Genomic DNA, 21,921 nt, shown 5'->3' with positions numbered 1-21,921 from the left:
GTTATGTCTCCCTTTTCATTTCTGATTTTGTTCATTTCAATACTGTCTCTCTGCCTTTTAGTTAGTTTGGCTAATGGTCTGTCTATCTTGTTGATTTTCTCAAAGAACCAACTTTTGGTTTTGTTGATTCTTTGGACTGTTTTCTTAGTTTCTAATTTGTTAATTTCAGCCCTGAGTTTGATAATTTCCAGGCGTCTACTCCTCTTGGGTGTTTCTGCTTCTTTTTTTTCTAGGGCTTCCAGTTGTGTTGTTAAGATGCTTATGTGCGATGTTTCCAATTTCTTTTAAAGGCACTTAGTGCTATGAATTTTCCTCTTAGCACTGCTTTCAATGTATCCCACAAATTTGGGTATGTTGTTTCTTCATTTTCATTGAATTTCAGAAACTCCTTGATTTCTTTCTTTATTTCTTCCCTGACCCAGGTGTCATTTAGCAGAGAGTTGTTTAGTTTCCACAAACGTGTAGGCTTTTTGTTATTTCTGTTGTTGTTGAATTGCAGCCTAAGAGCATGGTGATCTGATAGGATACAAGGTATTATTTCAATCCTCTTGTATCTGTTGAGGCTTGCTTTGTGACCTACGATGTGATCAATTTTGGAGAAGGTTCCATGGGGTGCAGAGAAGAAGGTGTATTCTTTCTTGTTTGGGTGAAAGGTTCTATAGATATCTGTTAGATCCATTTGACCCATGGCCTTGGTTAATGATGTTATTTCTCGGCTTAGTTTCTGTTTCAATGACTTATCCTTCAGTGAGAGTGGGGTGTTGAAGTCTCCCACTATTATTGTGTGGGGATCGATGTGTGGTTTAAGCTTTTTTAGGAGATCTTTTACATATGTGGGTGCCCTTGTATTGGGAGCATAGATGTTCAGAATTGTGATGTCATCTTGGTTGACTTTACCTTTGATGAGTATGAAGTGTCCTTCCTCATCCCTTTTGATTAATTTTGGTTGAAAGTCTATTTTGTTCGATACTAAAATGGCTACACCTGCTTGCTTCTTGTGACCATTTGCTTGGAATATTTTTTTCCAACCTTTTACCCTGAGGTAATGCCTTTCATTATGGGTGAGATGTGTTTCTTGGATGCAGAAGAATGTTGGGTCTTGTTTATGTACCCATTCGGTTAGTCTGTGTCTTTTTATTGGAGAATTGAGGCCATTGATGTTGAGAGATATTAATGACCAGTGACTGTTAAGAGTCTTAATTTTGATGTTGTTTCCAGTCGAGCGTTTGTGTAGTTGTGTTTTTGCCATGGGATAGTTATCTATTTCCTGGGTAGTTTTGGTTGTAGCTTGACCCTTTGGGATGGAGTTTTCCTTCTAGTACCTTCTGTAAAGCTGGGTTTGTGGATAGGTACTGTTTGAATTTGCTTTTGTCATGGAATATTTTGTTTTCTCCATCAATGGTTATTGATAATTTTGCTGGGTAAAGTAGTCTGGCCTGGCATCTGTGTTCTCTTAGGGTTTGCAGGATCTCTGTCCAGGCCCTTCTGGCTTTTATGGTCTCTGCTGAAAAGTCAGGTGTAATTCTGATAGGTTTACCATTAAATGTTATTTGGCCCTTTTCCCTTGCAGCTTTTAATATTTTTTCTTTGTTCTGCATGTTTTGTGTTTTGATTATTATGTGGCGGGCAGTTTTTCTTTTCTGGTCAATTCTATTTGGTGTTCTGTAGGCCTCTTGTATGTTTATAGGCATCTCTTTCTTTAGATTGGGGAAATTTTCTTCTATGATTTTGTTGAGAATAGTTTCTGGGCCCTGGAGTCTGATGTCTTCTCTTTCTTCAATGCCTATTATCCGCAAATTTCTTCTTTTCATGGTGTCCTTAATTTCTTGGATGTTTTGTGTCAGGAGTTTTCCAGATTTGGCATTTCTTTAATGGTTGATTCAATATCTGTGATTGTATCTTCTAGCCCTGAGATTCGTTCTTCCATCTCTTGGATTCTGTTAGAAAAGCTCACCTCTGTGTTGCTCGCCTTCTTCTCTGAGGTCTCACGTTCTCGTTTTTCTTCTGTCTGTGTGTTTATCATTGAATCCATTTTCATTTTCAGATCTTGAACTGATTTTTTGATTTCTTTCATCTGATTTTTTGTATATTCCTGAGTTTCTTCCATTGCCTCTTTATAGGTCTTCAGAGCTTGAACCGTTTTAGTTATTTCTTCCATCTGGTTGTTTGCATTTTCCTGCAATTTTTCCAGTTCCACTCTATGTGCTTCTTTTATGTCTCTCACCTGTTTGTCTGCGTCTTCCTGCATTTGATTACGAATTTTATTTGTTTCCTCCATTATCATCCTCATTACTAAGGATTTGAGGTCATTTTCTTGTATTTCCGTTGTATTTGAGTTCTCTGGGTGGTTTTCTTTGGGATAGCTGGAAACTGGAGACGCCATGTTGTTTTGGGGTTTTTGCGTATGCTTTTTCGTTGTCCTTTAGACATCTTGCCGTCTTTGTTTTTGTTGGGTAGCTTCCAGAGTTGAATGGAGGGTGTCTGATGATAGATTCACTTGTTTTCTTACGATTTCCCTAGGCTGCGAGCTCAAAGCTTCACTGGTGTGGATGTTAGGAGGTTAGCCCTGTTGTTCTGGTCTCTCACAGCCAGTGATCCTCAGTCCCTCTCTGCTGTGGATCCTGCAATTGTTCTGGGTCTCTGAATGAGCGTTGGGTCAGGCCAAGGTATCCACAGCCTTCTGTGTTCCCTGCCAAGTCCAGCCAGGAGCACTGGGACCGAACCACGGGCAGAACTCAGCTAGATTCTCAGGGCCAGAACCGTCTGCCAAGCTCAGCTAGGGATTTTGGGCCCAAAATGCACACAGGGCCCAGCCAGAATTTTTGGGCTGGGACTACGCACCAAGCTCCACTAGGGCCTTTTGGCCCAAAGTGCGTGCTGTGGTCAGTTATTGACTCAGGGCCCGAACTGACCACCAATCTCAGCCAGGAATTCTGGATTCAAACTGTACACTGTGTCCAACCAGAGTCTTAGAGCTGGTGGAACCGAGAGCTCTGTCCAGCCTGTGCCACAGCAGGAGAACTGCGGCTGCTCTGAGTTAGCGCCAGTGGTGGAACAAGTGCTCCGCCCGCACTGTGTCCCCGCAGGGGAGCTGCCGCTGAGCTGAGGTGGTGCCTAGGATGGAACCGAGCACGTCACCAAGCCTGTGCCACAGCAGGAGAACTGCGGCTGCTCTGAGTTAGCGCCAGTGGTGGGACAAGTGCTCCGCCCGGACTGTGTCCCCGCAGGGGAGCTGCCGCTGAGCTGAGGTGGTGCCTAGGATGGAACCGAGCACGTCACCAAGCCTGCGCCACAGCAGGAGAACTGCGGCTGCTCTGAGTTAGTGCCTGTGGTGAAACCAAGTGCTCCTCCCAGACTGTGTCCCCGCAGGGGAGCTGCCGCTGAGCTGAGGTGGTGCCTAGTGTGGAGCTGCGAGCTCAACTAAGCCTGCGCCACAGCAGGGGAGCTATGGCCACGCTGAGTTAGTGCCTCAGGCAGAATTGTTTGCTGGGCCGGGCCAATACCCGGGACTCTGGGGCCGAACTGTCCGCCGAGTCCAATCTGGGTCCAAAGGCTCCACCCGACCCAAATCCTGCCCCGAGTCCCCTCTCCCGCAGCAATTCCCACCAGCCACCACACCAATCGCCTCCACCGGAAGGCTATGAGCTGCAAACCTCAGCCGCCGCTGCTGGTGCCGCTGGTGCTGCCGCCTCTGCCGCTGCCGCTCCGATCAGAGAAAAACCACGCTCCTCCCGTGTGCAGGGGCACGCAGGTCCTCCGCACCCTGGTCCCTCCGAACCGTGGAGCACTCCCGCTGCCGTGATGTTCGGACCTCGGTGTTCCTGGCTCAGAAATCTGTGCAATTCCCTGAATTGTTCACTGGAGCCTCCAAACGCGGTCCACACTGCTCGCCGCCATCTTGGGATCCAATCTTTTTTTTTTTTTTTAAGTTTTTTATTTATTATAATTTATTCACATTACATCATGATTCTTATTCCTTTGGTCTTTTAAAAATTAATTCATTCATTTTACATCTCAATTGTTATTCTATCCCTTGTATTCTCCCATTCCTCCCTCCCTCCCGCTTTCCTCCTACTCCCCATCCCTATGACTGTGACTGGGGAGGACCTCCTCCACCTGTATATGCTCATAGGGTATCAAGTCTCTTCTTGGTAGCCTGCTATCCTTCCTCTGAGTGCCACCAGGCCTCCCCATCAAGGGGACATGGTCAAATATGGGGCACCAGAATTTGTGTGAAAGTCAGTTCCCACTCTCCACTCAACTGTGTAGAATGTCCTGCCCATCGGCTAGATCTGGGTTGGGGTTTGATGTTTATTGCACATATAGTCCTTGGCTGGTGCCATAGTTTGAGCAGGACCCCTTGGCCGAGATACATCCATCATAATGTTCTTCTTGTAGGTTACTAGGACCCTCTGGATCCTTCTATTTCCCCATTCTCCCATGCTTCTCTTGCCTAAAGTCCCAATAGGATCTCCCCTCTGTCCCACTTTCCTGACAAGTGAAGACTTTCATGAAACATGCCCCTTGGACTAGTTTGAGCAGTTCAATTTCTTTGCTCCTATCTTCCCATTCCCACCCTCCTGCCCTCTTCCATATCCCCGCCCCCCATCTCCCAGCCCCCCATCTCCCACAGACCTTAATGGAAGGGGCCCTTCTCCCAGAAATTAGTCTTTTGAATACATTCATGAAGAGACAGTGTTAGAGTCTGGCTTTAGTCAGTAGTGTGGTTCGTGAGTCTGAGGTTGAATAGATATCTTAGGCCAGTGTGGTTGCTTCGTTGCTAGTTGTTCAACTAGATAGCTTCACAAGATGGGACTTCTTTCAGGGTGCAGGATGTCCACTCATGTCTCTTTTCCTCTCTTTCCCCCTACTTCAAATTACTTAATCATGAGTAGAATATTTCAATGGAATAGCGTTACAAATCCATACAGTGACCCAAGCCACATATTTGTATTTCTGCTCCAGTGCCCACTGCCTGGGTTTATTGAAGGCTTCTGTCCCGAAGCATGGTTCAGCGCCTTCATCGCAGCCCCTCACTTTGGCATGGCTTGATTGCACATGCATTTGAGGCATTGAAGCTGATGAACGGTTTTGAGAAAAAGTGACATTTTAGGAAGAAGAGTTTCCCTCCCATCTCTGCTGATGTTTGAATTCTTCAAAGCATCACAGCAATCAAGGGGAAAACACTCTGGCAAAGCAGTTCTCTGCAGAGTGTGATGAGTGAGTCTAGCATTTGCCTAGACCTTTTCTCAAGGAATTGCTCTCATACAGCGTCCTCCAGGCTCAGGCCCAGGATGCGCCTTCAGCTTAGGAAAAGAAAATATAAAATTAATCGGGTTTTAAAATAAGCTGCAAAGTCAGTGAAAAATGACACAGTTCCTATAATGAGCTTAGGCAGTTAGCTTTCTAGTGCACACTGCTCCTCACTGACTCTCCCACTTGGGCAATGAACTTTGGCACAGTCTCTTCTTATAGTTTAAAGTGTATAAAGTGAATGCCGAGAGGCAGGATTTAAGCTTTCCCAATGGATTGATTTACTATCAGTTTAAGCTAAAGATTTCTCTGCAAATGCTAAAGGTTTGGCATTTAACGATGTTGCACAGTGGACGGCTGGTTAGTAATTAGCATTGCGAAGTGCCGCTGGCACTGTGGTGGGTGATTACACATGGATTTTCTTCTTCTTTTTCTTCTTTTACCGTTGATGTCACCCTTGTGAATGCTGTCATCATTTCTGTTGCATAAGGAAAATCGAGGCTTAAAGAGGTGACATCATTTGGTCATTTGGGGCCCCGGTAGCAGAGCCAAGAGAGAATGACAGGTGTTTGGCTACTAGGCCGCACCCTCACCGCTGTGTTCATTTTGAAATAGCATAGGATTCTGTGCTGCCCAGGGTCTTTCCGTTTTCACCCTAAGGAAAAACATTAAGGGAGAAGCAAATACTGACAGGGCAGGGGATTCTCAGTTCTGGAAAGTTTTCCGTTGCTGTAAGCATTGGGTACTGTGTAGGACCCTGAGAAGGGCCAGGGAAAGGAGCGTCAATTGAATAGTTCCTTACTTCCCTGACTGGCACTGCTATGTAAACACAGTACATAGGCATAGGAAATATGCAAATCAGCAGGGCAGTCCCAGCTGGCCAGATTTTCCTCACATAGAAAAATCAATCTGTATTTGGAGACACGGAAAAATAAAATATTACAAGTCATCTTTGTAACTGGGTTGCTAATGTGACCTGTCATTTACATTTCCCCAGCTCTCTGTCCTAGCATGCATGGGAGTGTACTGAATTAGAATATTGTGGGACAGGAGGATGCATGCTATGGTTTGGATATCATTTAGAGATTTCCTGCCCCCTCCTTTTGAAACAAAGTGGGAGTTTATTAAAAAACAAACAAGCAAAAATAAAAGTCACAAGACGGGCCCAGGGTGTGACCTAGGGCATGCTCGCCTCTTGGTAGTGGCGTATGTGGTGTCATCATTTCCCTGAAGTGCTCTTCAAGGGATGGACTTTACAGTTGCAGAGATTAAGTAAACTTTTCTAAAAAGCCAGTTTAAAATGTGATCTGGATTACTTAGTTTTATCACATTTTAATTTCTTTTGCAAGATGAAATTGCAAAGGGTTACAGATGGCAGGTTAAAGTCAAAGGCCACAAAGATGTAAGACATGTGATGTGACCTGGCTCCTTTTAAGTCTCAGCTTTTAGTTAGTCGTTGATCTCCTGCATTGCTTCTCTTTAAGGAAGACAGAATTCTTGTGTTACAGACCCTGTACCCACAAAGTGTTGATACATAGACACTAACTAGATGGATGTTCAGATTACAGAATCTGGGACAAGCAGGGTATAGCTGTATTGATCTGACCAGAGCTTCTGAAGATGCTGTCGTAGACCCGGGAGGAGCCAGGTGGATTGGAAAAGATGGATTTGGCGCAATAGCTAATTTGGAGATTTTCTTTGCTTCTCTGGCCTCAGTTTCCTCCCACATGAGAAGAATGAGGCATGGCTGTTTCTTACTGCTGTGTAGTAGTTCAGTGAAGTGACGACTGTTGTAGGTCACTTGGGTCACAGGTGGAGGGAGCTTGGGGAAGACACATGATACTTCCGCTTGCTACTTAAGTTCTTCTCACATCCACACCTGGTAGAGCACAGGTTCTTAGGGGGCTCAAACCTGACAAATCACAGCAACATCCCCAGAACCCTGGAGAGCTCGTCACACGGCATAGGCAAGTCCTGGAGAGGCAACCAGAGACAGGGAGATGGGCTGGAAATGGCTGAGAGAAGAAGCTGGGTTTACACCATAGGAGAACAAGAGGCAACTTTAACACCTGTGCTCTCGGCATACTAGATGATAAGTAGGGGCAGTCTTTTGAGGGATGATCTATCTATCTATCTATCTATCTATCTATCTATCTATCTATCTATCTATCATCTATCTATTATCTATCACCTATTTATCTATCATCTAACTCTATCTATCCATTTAATTCTACTACTAGTCATACATGCATATAATGAAATATAGTCATATACCTGACCCCCAATAACCACTCACATCCCACAACATCTTTCTTAACTTTATTTATTTTCTTTGCCTCTTCCTCCTCTTCTTCTATGACACGGACTAAAAAGAATTAGTGCTACTCATTTGTGCATGGTTATAGGGCCATCCATCATAGCATGGGACGCCTGCTAGTTCCATACCCTCAAAGGACAGTGATTGTCCCCTGATGAGCAGCAATCCAATGGCAGTAGCATCTCAGTAAGGCGATAGGCCTGGGGACTGACCCCTATCTATATCAGATGGCTTCATCGTAAGTACATCTGCCACAGTTACTTTGATTCATGATGTAATAGCCATGTCATGTCCAGAAGACAGCATTTCAGCAGACTGCTCCCCATCCTCCAGCTCTTCCATTCTTTGTGCCTCCTCTTCTGTGATGGTCCTTGAGCTTTGGTGGGGAGCTATTAAAGTTGTCTCCTACAGGACTAAACACTCAGTCCCTTCTTTCCAACATCTTGACCAATTATGTGCCTCTGTGCTGGTTGCTGTATGCTCCGTTAGTTGCCCTATAACAGTAGTGCCACTATGACACCAGTGGGCACGTCTTCCCTGGCAGATCAGTATTGTAGCATTCAGCTGCCCATGTGGCATAAGGACAAGAATGTTTTATCCTCTGTGGCACCCGCACCACTGTGGAGCGAGTCAAGGGCAAGGGACTGCGTTTTTAACACACACACACACACACACACACACACACACACACTCAAAATAAAACAGCGGGTCCTTCATGTTAAGAGAGTAGCAGCAGCGGCAGCAGCTTTTATTTAGTGTCCCAAGAGCCTTCTTATAGGCAGCAAAACAGGAATGCCACTCACAGGTGAAATCCCTCAAGAGGTGATTGCACACAGGAGAGAAAGTCCCGAGGAGGGGAGGGTTGTGTTCTCAGAGCAGTAAACATGACAAGCTAACCAACATAAACACAGACATGGAAGCTGCTAGAAACAAGACATGAAACAGTAAGACAGGCAGGCAGCCCAGTCGGGCCTGGTTCCCACAATCCTCAGCTGTGTGCATAGCACTAATCATGTGGCACTATGAGGGCTAACAAACAGGGCATACATTTTCTGGACAGTCTGAGACTGACATCTCTATGGCCCACAGTTATAATGTGTGGTGTGCTCAGCAATAAGGTCTTAGCATGCAGGTCTAGTGGGCAGCGAGAGCAATGATAATATCCTATGATGTTGAGAGCGTTGGGGCACTTTCTTGACCAGAAACTTTTGGGATGTGTCTGTAGTTTGTACTACAACTTTCGTTTAATAACTCATATCCTCTGGGAGTGGCAGTGTCAACCCATTTAAGGTGCTCTGCATTTGAACTAAATTTTTTTAAAGTTATATTTTGAAATTAGCTTATTAGGTAGTAGGTTTCCATAAGACTTTTCCCATAATAATTAGTTTGTGTTAGTTTGCCCACCCTCATCTTGCGTCTTTCTGGGTCTGAGTTACCTCAGTCAGTTTAAAGTTTCATTTGCAGATGTCATTTTTCTTTATGACTGAGTAATACTCCATTGTGTATATGCACCACAGTTTTCTTATCAATTAATTGGTTGATAGATATTTGTTATAATTCAATTTCCTAGCTACTATGAAAAGAACAGCAACGAACATGGATGTGCAAGTGTGTTTGTAGTAGGAGTTCTTTGAATATGTACCCAGAAATGATATAGCTCGGTTATTTGGTAGCTGTATGTCTAGTTTTTTGTAAGCCTCTGTATTATTTCCAAAGTGGATGCACTAGTTTACACCCTCCAACAGTATATATGAATTCCTTTTTGCCACATCTACACTAGTGGTTGTTGTTTGTTTGCTTATTGATGGTGGTTGGCCATATGACCATTCTAACTTGGGTGACATGGAATCTAAAAGTGGTTTTGATCTGCATTTCCAACTGCTGAGGATGCTGAGTGACTCTTAGTTGTCATAGCCATTTGCGTGGTTTTTTTTTTTTTTTTTTTTTCTTTTGAGCATTTTCTTTTCAGTTCATGGTTACAGTTGTTTTGAACCTACTGATTCGAGTGCTGGTAATTACACTTAGGTCCTTTGTAAAAAGTGTTTTTGTTCTTAATTGCTTAGCAGTCTCTCCAGTTCCCATAGGTCACTTTCAAATTAGTTTGTTTATTTTCTTGGTGTTTAGGTTATTTTGGGGCGGGGGGAGTACTTTATATATTCTAGACACTAATCCTCAGCCAGAAGGATATCTGGGAACGATTCTTTAGGAATACATGAATTCTAATACCTAATGCCAAACCGAGTACCTAATCAGGTGACACACAGTGACGTCAGAGCAGCTGGTTAGGGATGTAATTGGGAAACTTCTAAGAACACTTACTCATTTTGTCCTCCCTTTTCCTCTATGTGTGTTTTAGCCTGAAACAAAAAATTTGTGTAGTAAGATTTTCACATTAACAAATCTAGTAGTTTCTGTAGCCATTGGAATTACACAGATTCCTATTATCTTTTTTTTATGATTTATTTATTACATATACAGTATTCTGCCTGCATGTATGTCTGCACACCTGAAGAGGGCTGCAGATCTCAGTATAGATGATTATAAGCCACCATGCAGTTGCTGGGAACTGGACTCAGGACCTCTGGAAGAGCAGCTGGTGCTCTTAACCACTGAGCTATCTCTCCAGCACTCTTATTTTCTTCTTTTAAGGGCCTTGTCTGATATTCTTAGGTCTGGAACAACCAAATCTGTTTAAAATTTTATTTATTTATTTATTTATTATTATTATTTTAACACACACACACACACACACGTTTTGAGCACAGTACCTCTGGAGCTGGAGTTTCAGGCAACTGCAAGCTGCCTTTTTGTGGGCACTGGCCACTAAACTGGAGTCCTCTGCTTGGGCAGCATGCTTTCTTAACCACTGAGCTCTCTCTCTCTCTCTCCAGCTGTTTTTCTGTTCTCAAGGTTCACCTTTCATTTTCTTTTTTATATTGTAATTTATGCATATTTTAAATAGTTTATGAAACTCTGAACCTGCTAATGTGTGGTTAGTGATTACTTCCCTTTATTCTGCTTTTCTTTTCAGATAGAAGAATTCCGAAGACTGAGGACACACGTTAAGGGGGCAGAACTTGTAGAGGGCTGCGATGGGATTCTAGGAGACAATTTCCGACCTACCCAGCCCCTGAGTGACAGAGTCATCCGAGCTGCATTTCAGTAGCCAGAGACACCAGGAACAAGCCTGTCTGCATCAGGGTATGTGAAATTAGACAAGGAAATGAGTTACCTTAACCCAGCATCCCAGAGTCATCCTATAGTCTGACCGCTGAAATGCACTTCATTTCAATACATTTATGATGCATTTTCATGCCCCATTAATGACAAGTAAGGTGGTCCTTTGCATTTTATGCAATTTTTAAAAAAATCTATTTTTCCTTTAGTTTCTCATTTGAAAATCCTTAATTTCAGTTTCTGCTTTAATAGTGGCTTTCCTAAGGAAAGGTACACGGAGTGCAGAGGCAGGAATTTGCAGTGGTCTCTTTAAGATTCACATTGTCATCTGAAGATGCAGCAGCCAGGTCTTCTGAGCAAGGAGTGTGCAGGGAGGCCTAGAAGAAGGAGCCTTGTTTAATCACCTTGTAGGTTCACCTTGCTCATTGCTATATGGAGGGCTGATCTGGCATGACTGAAAGTCCTGTGTCCTGTAGAAGTGTTTTTATTAGCATATGTTACTTGCACAGAATAATCGGCTTGTGTGTGACATTTTCATACATGTGACACACTTCGATCATATTACTCCTTCTTGTTTGTTTCTTAGAAGTACTTTTTATTTTCTAAATCAAGAAGCATATATTAGATATATATTAGATATTGTCCATTATTTTATTGAATGGCATGTTGAACTCAAGACTAATAAATATTACTTACCCTTAAGGAGCTCACATGGGAAAGATAAAAATATGCAAATATCACTATGGATTGGAATCTTTCTTTAACTTATAAGCCACTTAAGTGTGTACCGACCAGAGAAATTGTAACAGACAGCTGCTTCCCACAAGGGGGCACATCTGCTAGAACTGAGCCTGGAGAAGCAGGTGATGTCTGGGACCAGTGATGAACTATTGAGTCTATGGGATGATTTGTGAGTAAACACAGTCCTGGCAATATGAGATCACGGGTAAATGGATATATCAGGCCTTGAGGAGCTGACAGTCTCCTGACCTGGTCACTCTTGATGGAGATTCCGAAAGGCGATGGTCTTGTCTATCTTCTATTCTTCTCTCTGCTATTGGTATTGTGCTCTAGAGTCTCATTTTCTGCATACTCTTTGCTCACTCTGTACTTTCCATCCTTCCTTTTGCCCATTTGACCTCTTCTCTACCACTGGATAGGTCTGAGCCACCATGGCCTAATGTTCTGCAAGCACCTTCGCATGCACACATCGTGGTGAGCTTGTTAAGCTCTTGGGCGTTTCTTCATCCAGGCAAGTCGAGAATCAAAATCAAGCATCACAGAAGAGCAAAAAATGAATCTGTGTGAAATATGGAACTGTTTTCATGGAGAAAGGAATATGACACTTAAATGGATCAGAGGGATTATTTCATTAAGTGTTTATGAAATCTTATATGGGACTTTACAGTAGAAGGAATAAACCCCAGGAAATCCAGGTCATTAATTGCTTAAAGCAACCCATTGTTTGAACAGTGAAGCTGAAAGGTTGATGTACACAGTTTGGCTGAAGACTCCTTTTCCTTTTTCTTTCTTTTTTGTTTTTTTAAAGATTTATTTATTTTTATGTATACAGTGCTCTGCCTGCATGTACACCTGCACATCAGAAGAGGGCATTAGATCACATTATAGATGGTTGTGAGCCACCATATGGTTGCTGGAAATTGAACTCAGGATCTCTAGAAGAGCAGTCAGTGCTCTTAACTTCTGAGCCATCTCTCCAGCCCCAGACTCTTTTTTCTTAATGCCACCTGGGCTGAGGTCAGAGAGGGTCTCCACTCTGGTGGTGTGAGTGGCTCAGGTTAATGGGAGGGTGGAGACACAGGCACAATAGCTAGAAGAGTGTTTTCAGAAGAGTGTTTGTTTAACTTTATAAATGGCTTTCTGGTACTTTCTTAAAGTGCTTCCACTCCCACCAGAAAAGAATGTTCTAGGTCCTTACACCACCAGCACTGTCGGGCATTATTGATCTTCCTTTAAAAAAGCTATTAACACATCAAGTGAACAGGTCAACAGTATCTATTGTGATATTTCATACATACATACCTTAATGTATTTATTATGATAAACTGGGCCAGGCAAAGCAGAATGCTGCCGTTGATTTTATTTTGAGCACAAGAAATACCAGAACTTGTCTGCGTGTGTGGGAGAGGAGCAGAGCACACAGCTGAGCACTTTGTTTTGGGGGGAGGGACAGATCCTAGTATTGAAGACTTGGAAGCTTGAAAGGCCGTGTCCCTGAGCACACAGGGAGGAGACCAGTTTCGTGAAGAGCAGGTGCCTCCTGTGCTCCGAGAGTGAGGAAGAAGGGAGTGCTGACTTAAAGATCAGACCCGTCTGTGCCTTGCTGTTTTTAAATGAGGAACAGGGTGGTCACCAGGAGGGTAAGAGTGGCAGTGAAGCTGGAAAAGACCCTCGGGATGGAGAGGGTAGACCCACAGGAAGAGGCACATTAAGAGGGTCATAGAGAGGTGCAAAGGGACTGGTGAGTTACTTAAGAAAGAGGCTCTCCAGACTATAGTTGATATTCTCTCTGTGAGTATAATTAAGTGTAAACTACACTTTTAGTGACATGACAGTATTGCCTTGAGTGTTTGTTTCATAGACCACAGGTGCTTCTGTCTATGTATCTGAAAAGTCATCACTATTCTCTGGCTTTATTACACAGAGATGGTGCAACCTCATACTGCTTATGAGATTTTGTATATTTTAAATCCTTAATTGTTTGACAGGAAAATAGTATTTACTCCTTTCTAGGTATTTAACTAATTATAATTGAGATTTTCCTCCCAAAGGGGGGCATTCTTCAGAATTTCTAATTCTGATTTTGTCCTTTTCTGAATGCATTATCATCCTTTTGTCTTGAAATGTATAATACAAATGTAGTCATAGTTCTACATAAAGTTATATTGGGAAATCAGACTTAGGGATATGTTCTTTTTATTTGATATTTAATAATGCCCTAAGGCTTGTAATTCAAATTTTTATTAAAGTGAAATTATTTGACAGTCAGACTTTGAATTTAATGCATGAATGTTTCATTTAAGCTCTTGGAACTAAAGAGGGGAAAATCCACGGTAGTTGTTCTCTTAAAAATGTTTAAAATAATGCAGATTTATTTCAGCTGTGCTTTTTGAAATAACTTTAGTTTTGGAATTAAATTGACAGCTTTTTAAAATGTGCCATTTCCGGACATCTGGAGGGCTTTGATAAGAAGGGATTATTATTCCCATGAGGGCCCGAGACCTTTTTATGTTAGCATCTAAGAAGTGTGAATTAGGACTTGGATGCTATTTATCGAATTATCAGGTAATTTGCCAAGGTGCTGGGAGTTCTTTGGTTCAGCAGTGACGGCTCACATTTCAGGGAGACAATTGCTGCTGCTGCTAAGAGGTTTCTTAATTATTGAAGGTTTAAAAGTGTTTCTTTTTTATTTATGTGTATGTGTGAGTGCATGCCATATATGTGCAGATTCCCACAATGGCCAGAATACAGCATCAGATTCCCTGGAACTGGCATCAGGACGCTGTGAGCATTCTGGTGTGGGTGCTAGAAACCAAGCACAGGTCCTCCACAAGATCAGAAAGTTAATTGCTGAACCATCTCTCCAGTCTTTTACATTTTAAAATAACCTTGGTTTACTTGGGGCAGGGTAGATATTAATCCCCTAAATTACCTCCCATATCTCTCTTCCCCAATCTCATGCCATCTGCTTCTCATAATTTCTATTGAGCTACCTCCCATCCATAATCCCAAATACTTGCTAATGCTCTTTGTCTGGGCTAAATCCTCCATCCACACCAGCCATGTGCTTCTTACTCCAGCCAACCCATGGCGGCCTCCTTCCTTCTCCTATGCCTCTCCTTCCCAAGATCCTCTTCTAATCTCTGACTGCTTCCCTTCCCAAGATCCACTCTGTTCCCCAAAGCCTTCAAACTTTAGCAACACTTATCCCATTTGCCCTGCTTTGGTGTCTTGGTTTTTTGTTGGTCAAACAGGAATAAGTTTTCAGGCAAGGTTACGAACATTTTGGGGTACGCAAATCTGCTCAGTTGGGCAGCAACCAGACCCACCTTCAACAATATGGTCTAAACATGTTCTGTTTTTCTATTGCCTTTTCTCAAAAGATACGTGTTGACATAAGATGGTTATAAATAGGCAGCTGAGAGGACACACATCAGCCGAGGAGAGAATTTATGTCTAGGAGCTATAAGGCAGACTTTCTACAGAGAAGTAGATCCCATCTTAGAGGGGCTTTTGAGGGGTACTGTGGATGGAACCCTCCTAGTTCCTTCCTGCATGCTGTTGATGGGAACCTGGCTGGACAAGGGCTTATTCCAGCAGACCTCTTGGGGGCCTTGGTCCTGTGGGTTTGTGTGAGGAATGTGCATCCTCCTTTCTTGACTAACTGTATTGGGGCGAGACAAATGGTAGTAGATTAGGCAGCAGGGAAGTGATCAGGAGCTGAAGTTAATAAGGTTTTGTAGTATGTCTCCAGCTAGAGAAAAGTAAAAACTAAAAATATAATTTGGGGAAATTGCCAAAAACGCTAAAAACATGTGTGCAGAATTCCTGTGAAATAACATGCTCTTTAATCAGGATTTTAAGAAGACATTTTTTTCTCGGGCACTGCATGAGTCTCCTTTTGAGACAGGGCACCATGGAAGCCCAACCACAGAGAGAGTGACTTCCACACTAGTGTCCCATTCTGATCGAGAGCCTTAAAGGGGAATACAATCAAAGTTGGATTGATAATTTGCTTAACAATTTTCCCAATTAGAAAACCCCCAAGGATTTCTTAGAGAGTCAGATAGCTATTTACAACTTAGCTTGTTCCTGGGGGTGGAGGTGGGGGGTGGGGAGGGAGATGAGTGGGGGGGGGGGAGATGCGGGGGTGGGGGGTGGAAGTATAACAGCTACAGGAATTGAATTGCTAGGCTATTCTTCCTTTAGGATCACCTCCCCCCTCCCTCCCCCAGGAACTTACCATCAGGAAGCCCTGAGGGTTCTAAGGGCTTCTGACTGTTTAAATACAGTTTATATTTGGGGGGCCACACTTTTCCTCCATGAAGCCTTTCCCAAGTAAGCTTGCTTTACTAGCCTCACTGGATTTCCTGGAGTTTAGATCCACCACTCATTTAGCTTTTAGTTGCTTCTGGTCTTCTAATAATGTGGTTAGTAGGACGGAGTAAGTGTTATCCTCCCCCTACTCCACTCAAGTGTGAACTCCTGTGCACTGGAATTAAGTCCATTCGTAAGGCACTACATACATTAGGCCAGTTTTCTTTATGCATGTGTTCTAAGAATATTTACTGTGTCAAGGCCCACGACAGTCTGGTACAGGAAATGCCACTGCACAGGTTTAACCGGAGTGCAGTGCAGTGGCAGGATGCAGACGGGTAAGCGCGAGGGGATGCCAAGCATCCTTTGTGGTTCTGGGAGGTCTAAAGTGGCAAGGATAAGCAGAGCTAGCAGAACTAGGGACCAGAGACCCTCATGGTTCCTCATGCCTCTAGGAAAGGAAGGGCTAATCTAGGCTATGGTCTTCTCATGTTAAAGGCTTCTTGGACTCACAGTCCCTTTATATAGACTCAGCTGGCTGACATTCACAGATGGGCCACGGGGAACCCGAGCTTCCTCACCTTACTCCACACTTCTAATTTGTCACCCATTTTTGTATATTTTCCTTCTGGTAGTGTCCAGAGCTGTGTAATGTCTCCATATTTGTCATTACCACCTGCAAAGTCAGCATCAGATTCTGTAAAACTGGTGTAATATAATACTATTATATATATATATATATATATATATATATATATATATATATATATAAAATAATAATATAAAAAACTAAATAAAGATGCTAAGGAAAGACACAGATAACAGAACTCCAACTCATATGTCAACTCCAGTCAGCTGGCAGTAGCTATCTGGAGAGTGCTAAAGATTCTGAATTTCCCTGTGAGCACAGCAGAGAAGGAGTAATGGGACTGACTGGCAATGCCTGCCATTGGTGGGACGGTCTTCTGTTCTTTGCTGTAGCCCATAATGAGAGGTAACATAATTAACATGCGGCGTTGATGTTCTCTCTGTTAACTATGGAATCTTTTGAAATGAGCTTTGGAAAATTGATCTGTATTAGCCAGTAATGTTAGCTCTTAACTGAAGAAGTACAGAAGCAAGTCAAAGTGGTTGAATCCCTGATTTGCTTTGTCAGTATTTTCACCTCTTTTATGTACAGGTTAAGGTCCAGGTTAAGGGCACTACCCCTCCAATGCTCTACATCCTAATGCTATATAGCATACTGCTTACACACAGGAAGTGCTTGGGAAACCTGCAGTCTCAGGGATGGGGGTAGTGGTGGAGGCATAAACCTTTAGACCGGTCAAGTATTCATAGAAGAAGTCTTGTAAGAGGAAAGTGGATGCTGACATGAGCCTCCCAAGACCAAGAAGCCATCTACTTTAAAATGCTTGTAATGGCAATATAACCAGAGACAAATAATTGCTTTTAGCTGTAAATTTTAGAGATTAAAAAAGAAAAATGGTAGAGGCATACAGGTCTGCTAAATGCTCTGGCTTTTTAAATGCATTTTTCTTTTTTAATGTATATTTTATTTATTATAACTTATTCCCATTACATCCCGATTGTCATACCCTCCCTCTTATCTTCCATTCCCAACCTCCCTCCCTCTTCTGCCTATTCCCTTACCCTAGACCTCTGATGGGAGGGGCCCCTCCTACCCCAACTGTCTGGCTATAGGCTATTAGTTTTCATCAGGATAGCCTGCCTCCCATTCCTTTTTGTGCGCAATAGTTCATCATGGTAAATGGGCAGTGACCAAATCATGAGCATCTGAGTGCATGTCAGAGGTTCATCAGCGCTGCCCCATCATGTGGAGAATCAGCAGTCCATCCATTACATCTGACCAGGTGGTCTTTGTTCTCTGCATGCATGTGTCCTTGACTGGTGCATCAGTTTGTGCAGCCCTCTCCTCCCCTACCTCCCTGCGCACCTCCCCCCCCCGCCGCCCCTGTCGCCCACTGTGTGTAGCTCCTGCTCCCTCCTAGGCCTTCCATCCTCCGACTTTTCTCTACAACTCTCAGCATTCCACCCAGAGTCCAGCTTCAACTCCCAGCATCTGTCCTGATTCCCCACTGGGTGAAGTCTCTCAGAGGACATCTATGTTGAGCTAATATCCACTTATAAGTGAATATATACCATGTGTGTCTTTCTGGGTCTGGGATACCTCACTTAGCATGATCGTTTCTAGTTCCACCCATTTGCCTGCAAATTTCAAGATTTCCTAGTCTTTAGTAGCTGAATAGTATTCCACTGTGTAAATGTACCACAGTTTCTTTATTCATTCTTCAGTTGAGGGACAGCTAGGTTTCCAGAATCTGGCTATTACAAAAAAAGCTGCTATGTACATAGTTGAGCAAATGTCCTTGTTGTATGGGGCAGCATCTTTCAGGTATACGCCCATGGGTGGTGTAGCTTGCTCTTGAGGTAGCACTATTCCTGATTTTCTGAGAAAGCACCAGAATGATTTCCAAAGGGGTTGTACAAGTTTGCACTCCCATCCACAATGGAAGAGTACTCTCCTTTCTCCACATCCTCACCAGCATGTGCTGTCACTTGAGTTTTTCACCTTAGACATTCTTATGGGTGTAAGATGGCATTTCAGAGTCATTTTGATTTGCATTTCACTGATGACTAGGGAGGTTGAGCGTTTCTTTAAGTGTTTCTCAGCCATTGATATTACTCTGTTGAGAATTCTCTGTTTAATTCTGGGCCCCATTTCTCAACTGGGTTATCTGGTTTTGTGATGTTTAGTTTCTTGAGTTCTTTATATATTTTAGATATTAGCCCTTTGTTGGATGTAGGGTTGATGAAGATCATTTCCCAATTTGTAGGCTGTCACTTTATTCTGTTGACAGTGTCCTTTGCCTTACAGAACCTTTTCAGTTTCTTGAGGTCCTATTTATTAATTGTTGATCTTAGAGCCTGAGCTATTGGTGTTCTGTTCGGAAAGTTGTCTCCTGTTCCAATGAGTTCTAGGCTCTTTCCCACCTTTTCTTCCAACAGATTTAGTCTGCCTGGTTTTATGTTGAGGTCTTTAATCCATTTGGGTATTAGTTTTATACGGGATAATAAATATGAATCTATTTGCATTTTTCTACATGTAGCCATCCAGAAGATGCTGTGTTTTTTTCCATTGTATGGTTTTGGCTTCTTTGTCAAAATCAAATGACCATAGGTGTGTGTATTTATTTCTGGGTCTACAATTCCATTCCATTGATCAACTGGGCTATTTTTATGCTACTACCATGTCATTTTTTTTTTTATCACTTTTGCTCTATAATACAACTTGTGATCAGGGGTGGAGATTCCTCCAGAAGATCTTTTATTGTACAGGATTGTTTTAGCTATTCTGGATTTTTTTTCCACATAAAGTTGAAAATTGATCTTTCAATGCCTTTAAAACATTGTGTAGGTATTTTGATAGGGATTGCATTGAATCTATAGATTGCTTTTGGTAAGATGGCCATTTTCATTATGTTGATTTTCCTGATCCACAAGCATGGGAGATCTTTCCGTTTTTCTAATGTCTTCTTTGATATCCTTCTTCAGAGACTTGAAGTTTTTTTCATATAAGCCTTTCACTTGCTTGGCTAGAGTTATACCAAGATACTTTATATTATTTGTGGCTATTGTGAAGGGTGTGGTTTCCCTAATTTCCTTCTTAGCCCATTGGTCATTTGTATACAGGAGGGCTACTGACATTTTTTGAGTTGATTTTGTATCCAGCCACTTTGCTAAAGGTGTTTATCAGCTGTAGGGGTTCCTTGGTAGAATTTTGGGGGTCACTTATATATACTTTCATGTCATCTGCAAACAGTGATACTTTGACTTCTTCCTTTCCAATTTGTGTCCCTTTGATCTCCTTTAGCTGTCTTACTGCTCTAGCTAGGACTCCAAGTATTATTCTGAAGAGATGTGGAGAGAATGGGCAGCCTTGTCTTGCCCGTGATTTCAGAGGAATTGATTTAAGTTTCTCTCCATTTAATTTGATGTTGGCTATAGACTTGCTGTATATAGCCTTTACTATGTTTAGGCATGTGCCTCGTATCCCTGATCTCTCTAAGACTTTTAGCATGAAAAGGTATTGGATTTTGTCAAATGCTTTTTTTGGTGTCTAAGGAGATAACCATGTGTTTTTTTTCTCTTCATTTTTTTCCTCTGGATATTTTAATTTTACTTAAACATTCCAGTTGTTTTCATAAGGAGTTACAACAGTCTATGCCCAGTACTTTTGACAAAATCTGAAATATTTATTAAGATTATATAGAGATTTATCCAGTCAAGATATATGTCATGATGTAATAACTCCTCAAAATAAATTGCAAAAAATTGTAAAGCCATGACAGCTTCAGAAGAATTCATTTTCCATCCCCCCACTTGTTAAAAAAAATCCTGAAATTGGACTGTATTCTTACTGTTCTCATCATTCAGAGTTCTCATTATTCATTCTGTGATGGTTTTAGTAGGAACATAAGATTTTTAGTGCTTTTCTGCAGAAAATACAATATTTTCAGGGACTTCTGAGGAGTGTGCTACTGAATTGAATCACAAGACACTTTATAATATAGTCTTTGGCCTGAAGAGCTCCTTAACTAAATTATTTCAAATGGGTACTCCCCATACTTAGGGGAAAAAATTAAGGCTTTGCTCTTTTGAAATACCCCTTCAGCATTCACACCAGCATAATATCCAAAGGGAACAGCCCATCACCTTTATGAAGTACTGGGCCTTCTACTCTGTGCTGGAATGCCGTCCTCATGGGGGTATTCATATTCTCAGTACATAGCTATTTCTGATATACATAAATGATTGTATTTTAAATATTCTCAGATTTGCATGGTCCTCCTGCTCACATGCAATGATTCTTACCCCCTTGTGCTGCAGAAAAAGCAGCAGTGATTTTTCAAGAGTTCAGCTATGTACCTTTAATGTCATTTTTTCTTTATAATTATAAAGATTCTAATTATATGATTATAATTAGTGGATCACAGCAAAAAGAATCACTGTACTGCTACAGAAAAGAAATATGAATAACGATGTTGCTAATTATCAAAAGTAGTCATTTATACCACATTTTGGTACCTGAAATATTTACATAGGAAATAAGGTAAAGACGCACATTTACTTACAAGGAGACAGAGTACAAAAACCCCCTTTTTCATAATAGCTGCCCAAATACCAATTCTGCTTAAGTTCATTGACTTTGATTTCTGGATTAAAAGAACTAAGCCTGAACTAGTGAAAAATGAAGAAGATGTGCTTTCAGTTAAGACGTAATTAGATACTCAATCACCCTTACAACACACCAGGGAGTGAGGAAGAAGGGAGAAAAATGTGACTCACCATAGTGTATAAAATGGTTTTGTTAATTAGTTTAGTGCTAATTGAGATTGAGCAAGTGTTAGAATATCACAGAGGTTTACTTCTGAGTAGTTTTAGAAGCTAAGTCGAGTGTTGTGTAACTTCAGTGCAGAATGATGTGGTGTTTACTCAGCAGTAAGGGTTATTCTGCAGAGTGGGGACAACTTCCTCTAAGAATGCTCATATTCACATAGAGTGATGGCTTCAGACACTGTCCTGCACCGCTTCTCACTTAATGCTCCCAACACCCTGAGGGGCACGTGCTCTTATCTGTAATTTAGGGAGAAAGAAACTGCGGCAAAGAAGTGCCCAGTAGCTTGCCTAGGGTCACAGCCAGTAAAGCCACTCAGATAGCTGTGGGATTCGCTCCTGACAGTGAGCTATTGTACCTCAAGGATTTCTTCCCTTTTAGAGAATTCCCTGGGGGTGAGGTTATCTGAGGAGGGGGGGAGAATGTGTGTGTTTTCACTTTTTGGCCTGTGTTGCTAATTCTTCTGAGGGGTTACTAATTCACATATGCCCACCATAGGGATATTTTACAGAATGAGGTTTTGCAGTCCAGTCTCCTTCCTACCTCCGGTTTATCTCATTTCCCTCCCTGGCCTATGCTATAACAAGCTAACCACACAGTTATTTCTTTGCTTTTGTTTTCATGACTCCAAATATAGTTGATAGATATTTATGGTTAAAAAAATTCAAGTGACGCCGTCTTCGATGAAGCAACAGCACAC

The 21,921-nt window shown here is 42.2% G+C and overlaps 1 protein-coding gene across 2 annotated transcripts in view; it reads left to right on the top strand.

Moving 5' to 3' along the window:
• Ca8 (carbonic anhydrase 8) overlaps positions 1-21,921 on the top strand; it is a 95,932-nt gene that overhangs the window by 65,410 nt on the left and 8,601 nt on the right. For both annotated transcript variants that reach the window (XM_051159995.1, XM_051160003.1), the window contains one exon: positions 10,602-10,771. In XM_051159995.1, the coding sequence (XP_051015952.1) occupies positions 10,602-10,736 (135 nt within the window). In that variant the 3' untranslated portion in view covers positions 10,737-10,771. The remainder of the gene's footprint in view (positions 1-10,601; positions 10,772-21,921) is intronic.

Source organism: Acomys russatus, chromosome 2 (assembly GCF_903995435.1).
Source record: "Acomys russatus chromosome 2, mAcoRus1.1, whole genome shotgun sequence".
In the NCBI taxonomy this organism is placed as follows: Eukaryota; Metazoa; Chordata; class Mammalia; order Rodentia; family Muridae; genus Acomys; species Acomys russatus.
Note: the sequence above shows the minus strand (reverse complement) of the source record. Positions and strands in the feature narration are given on the sequence as shown.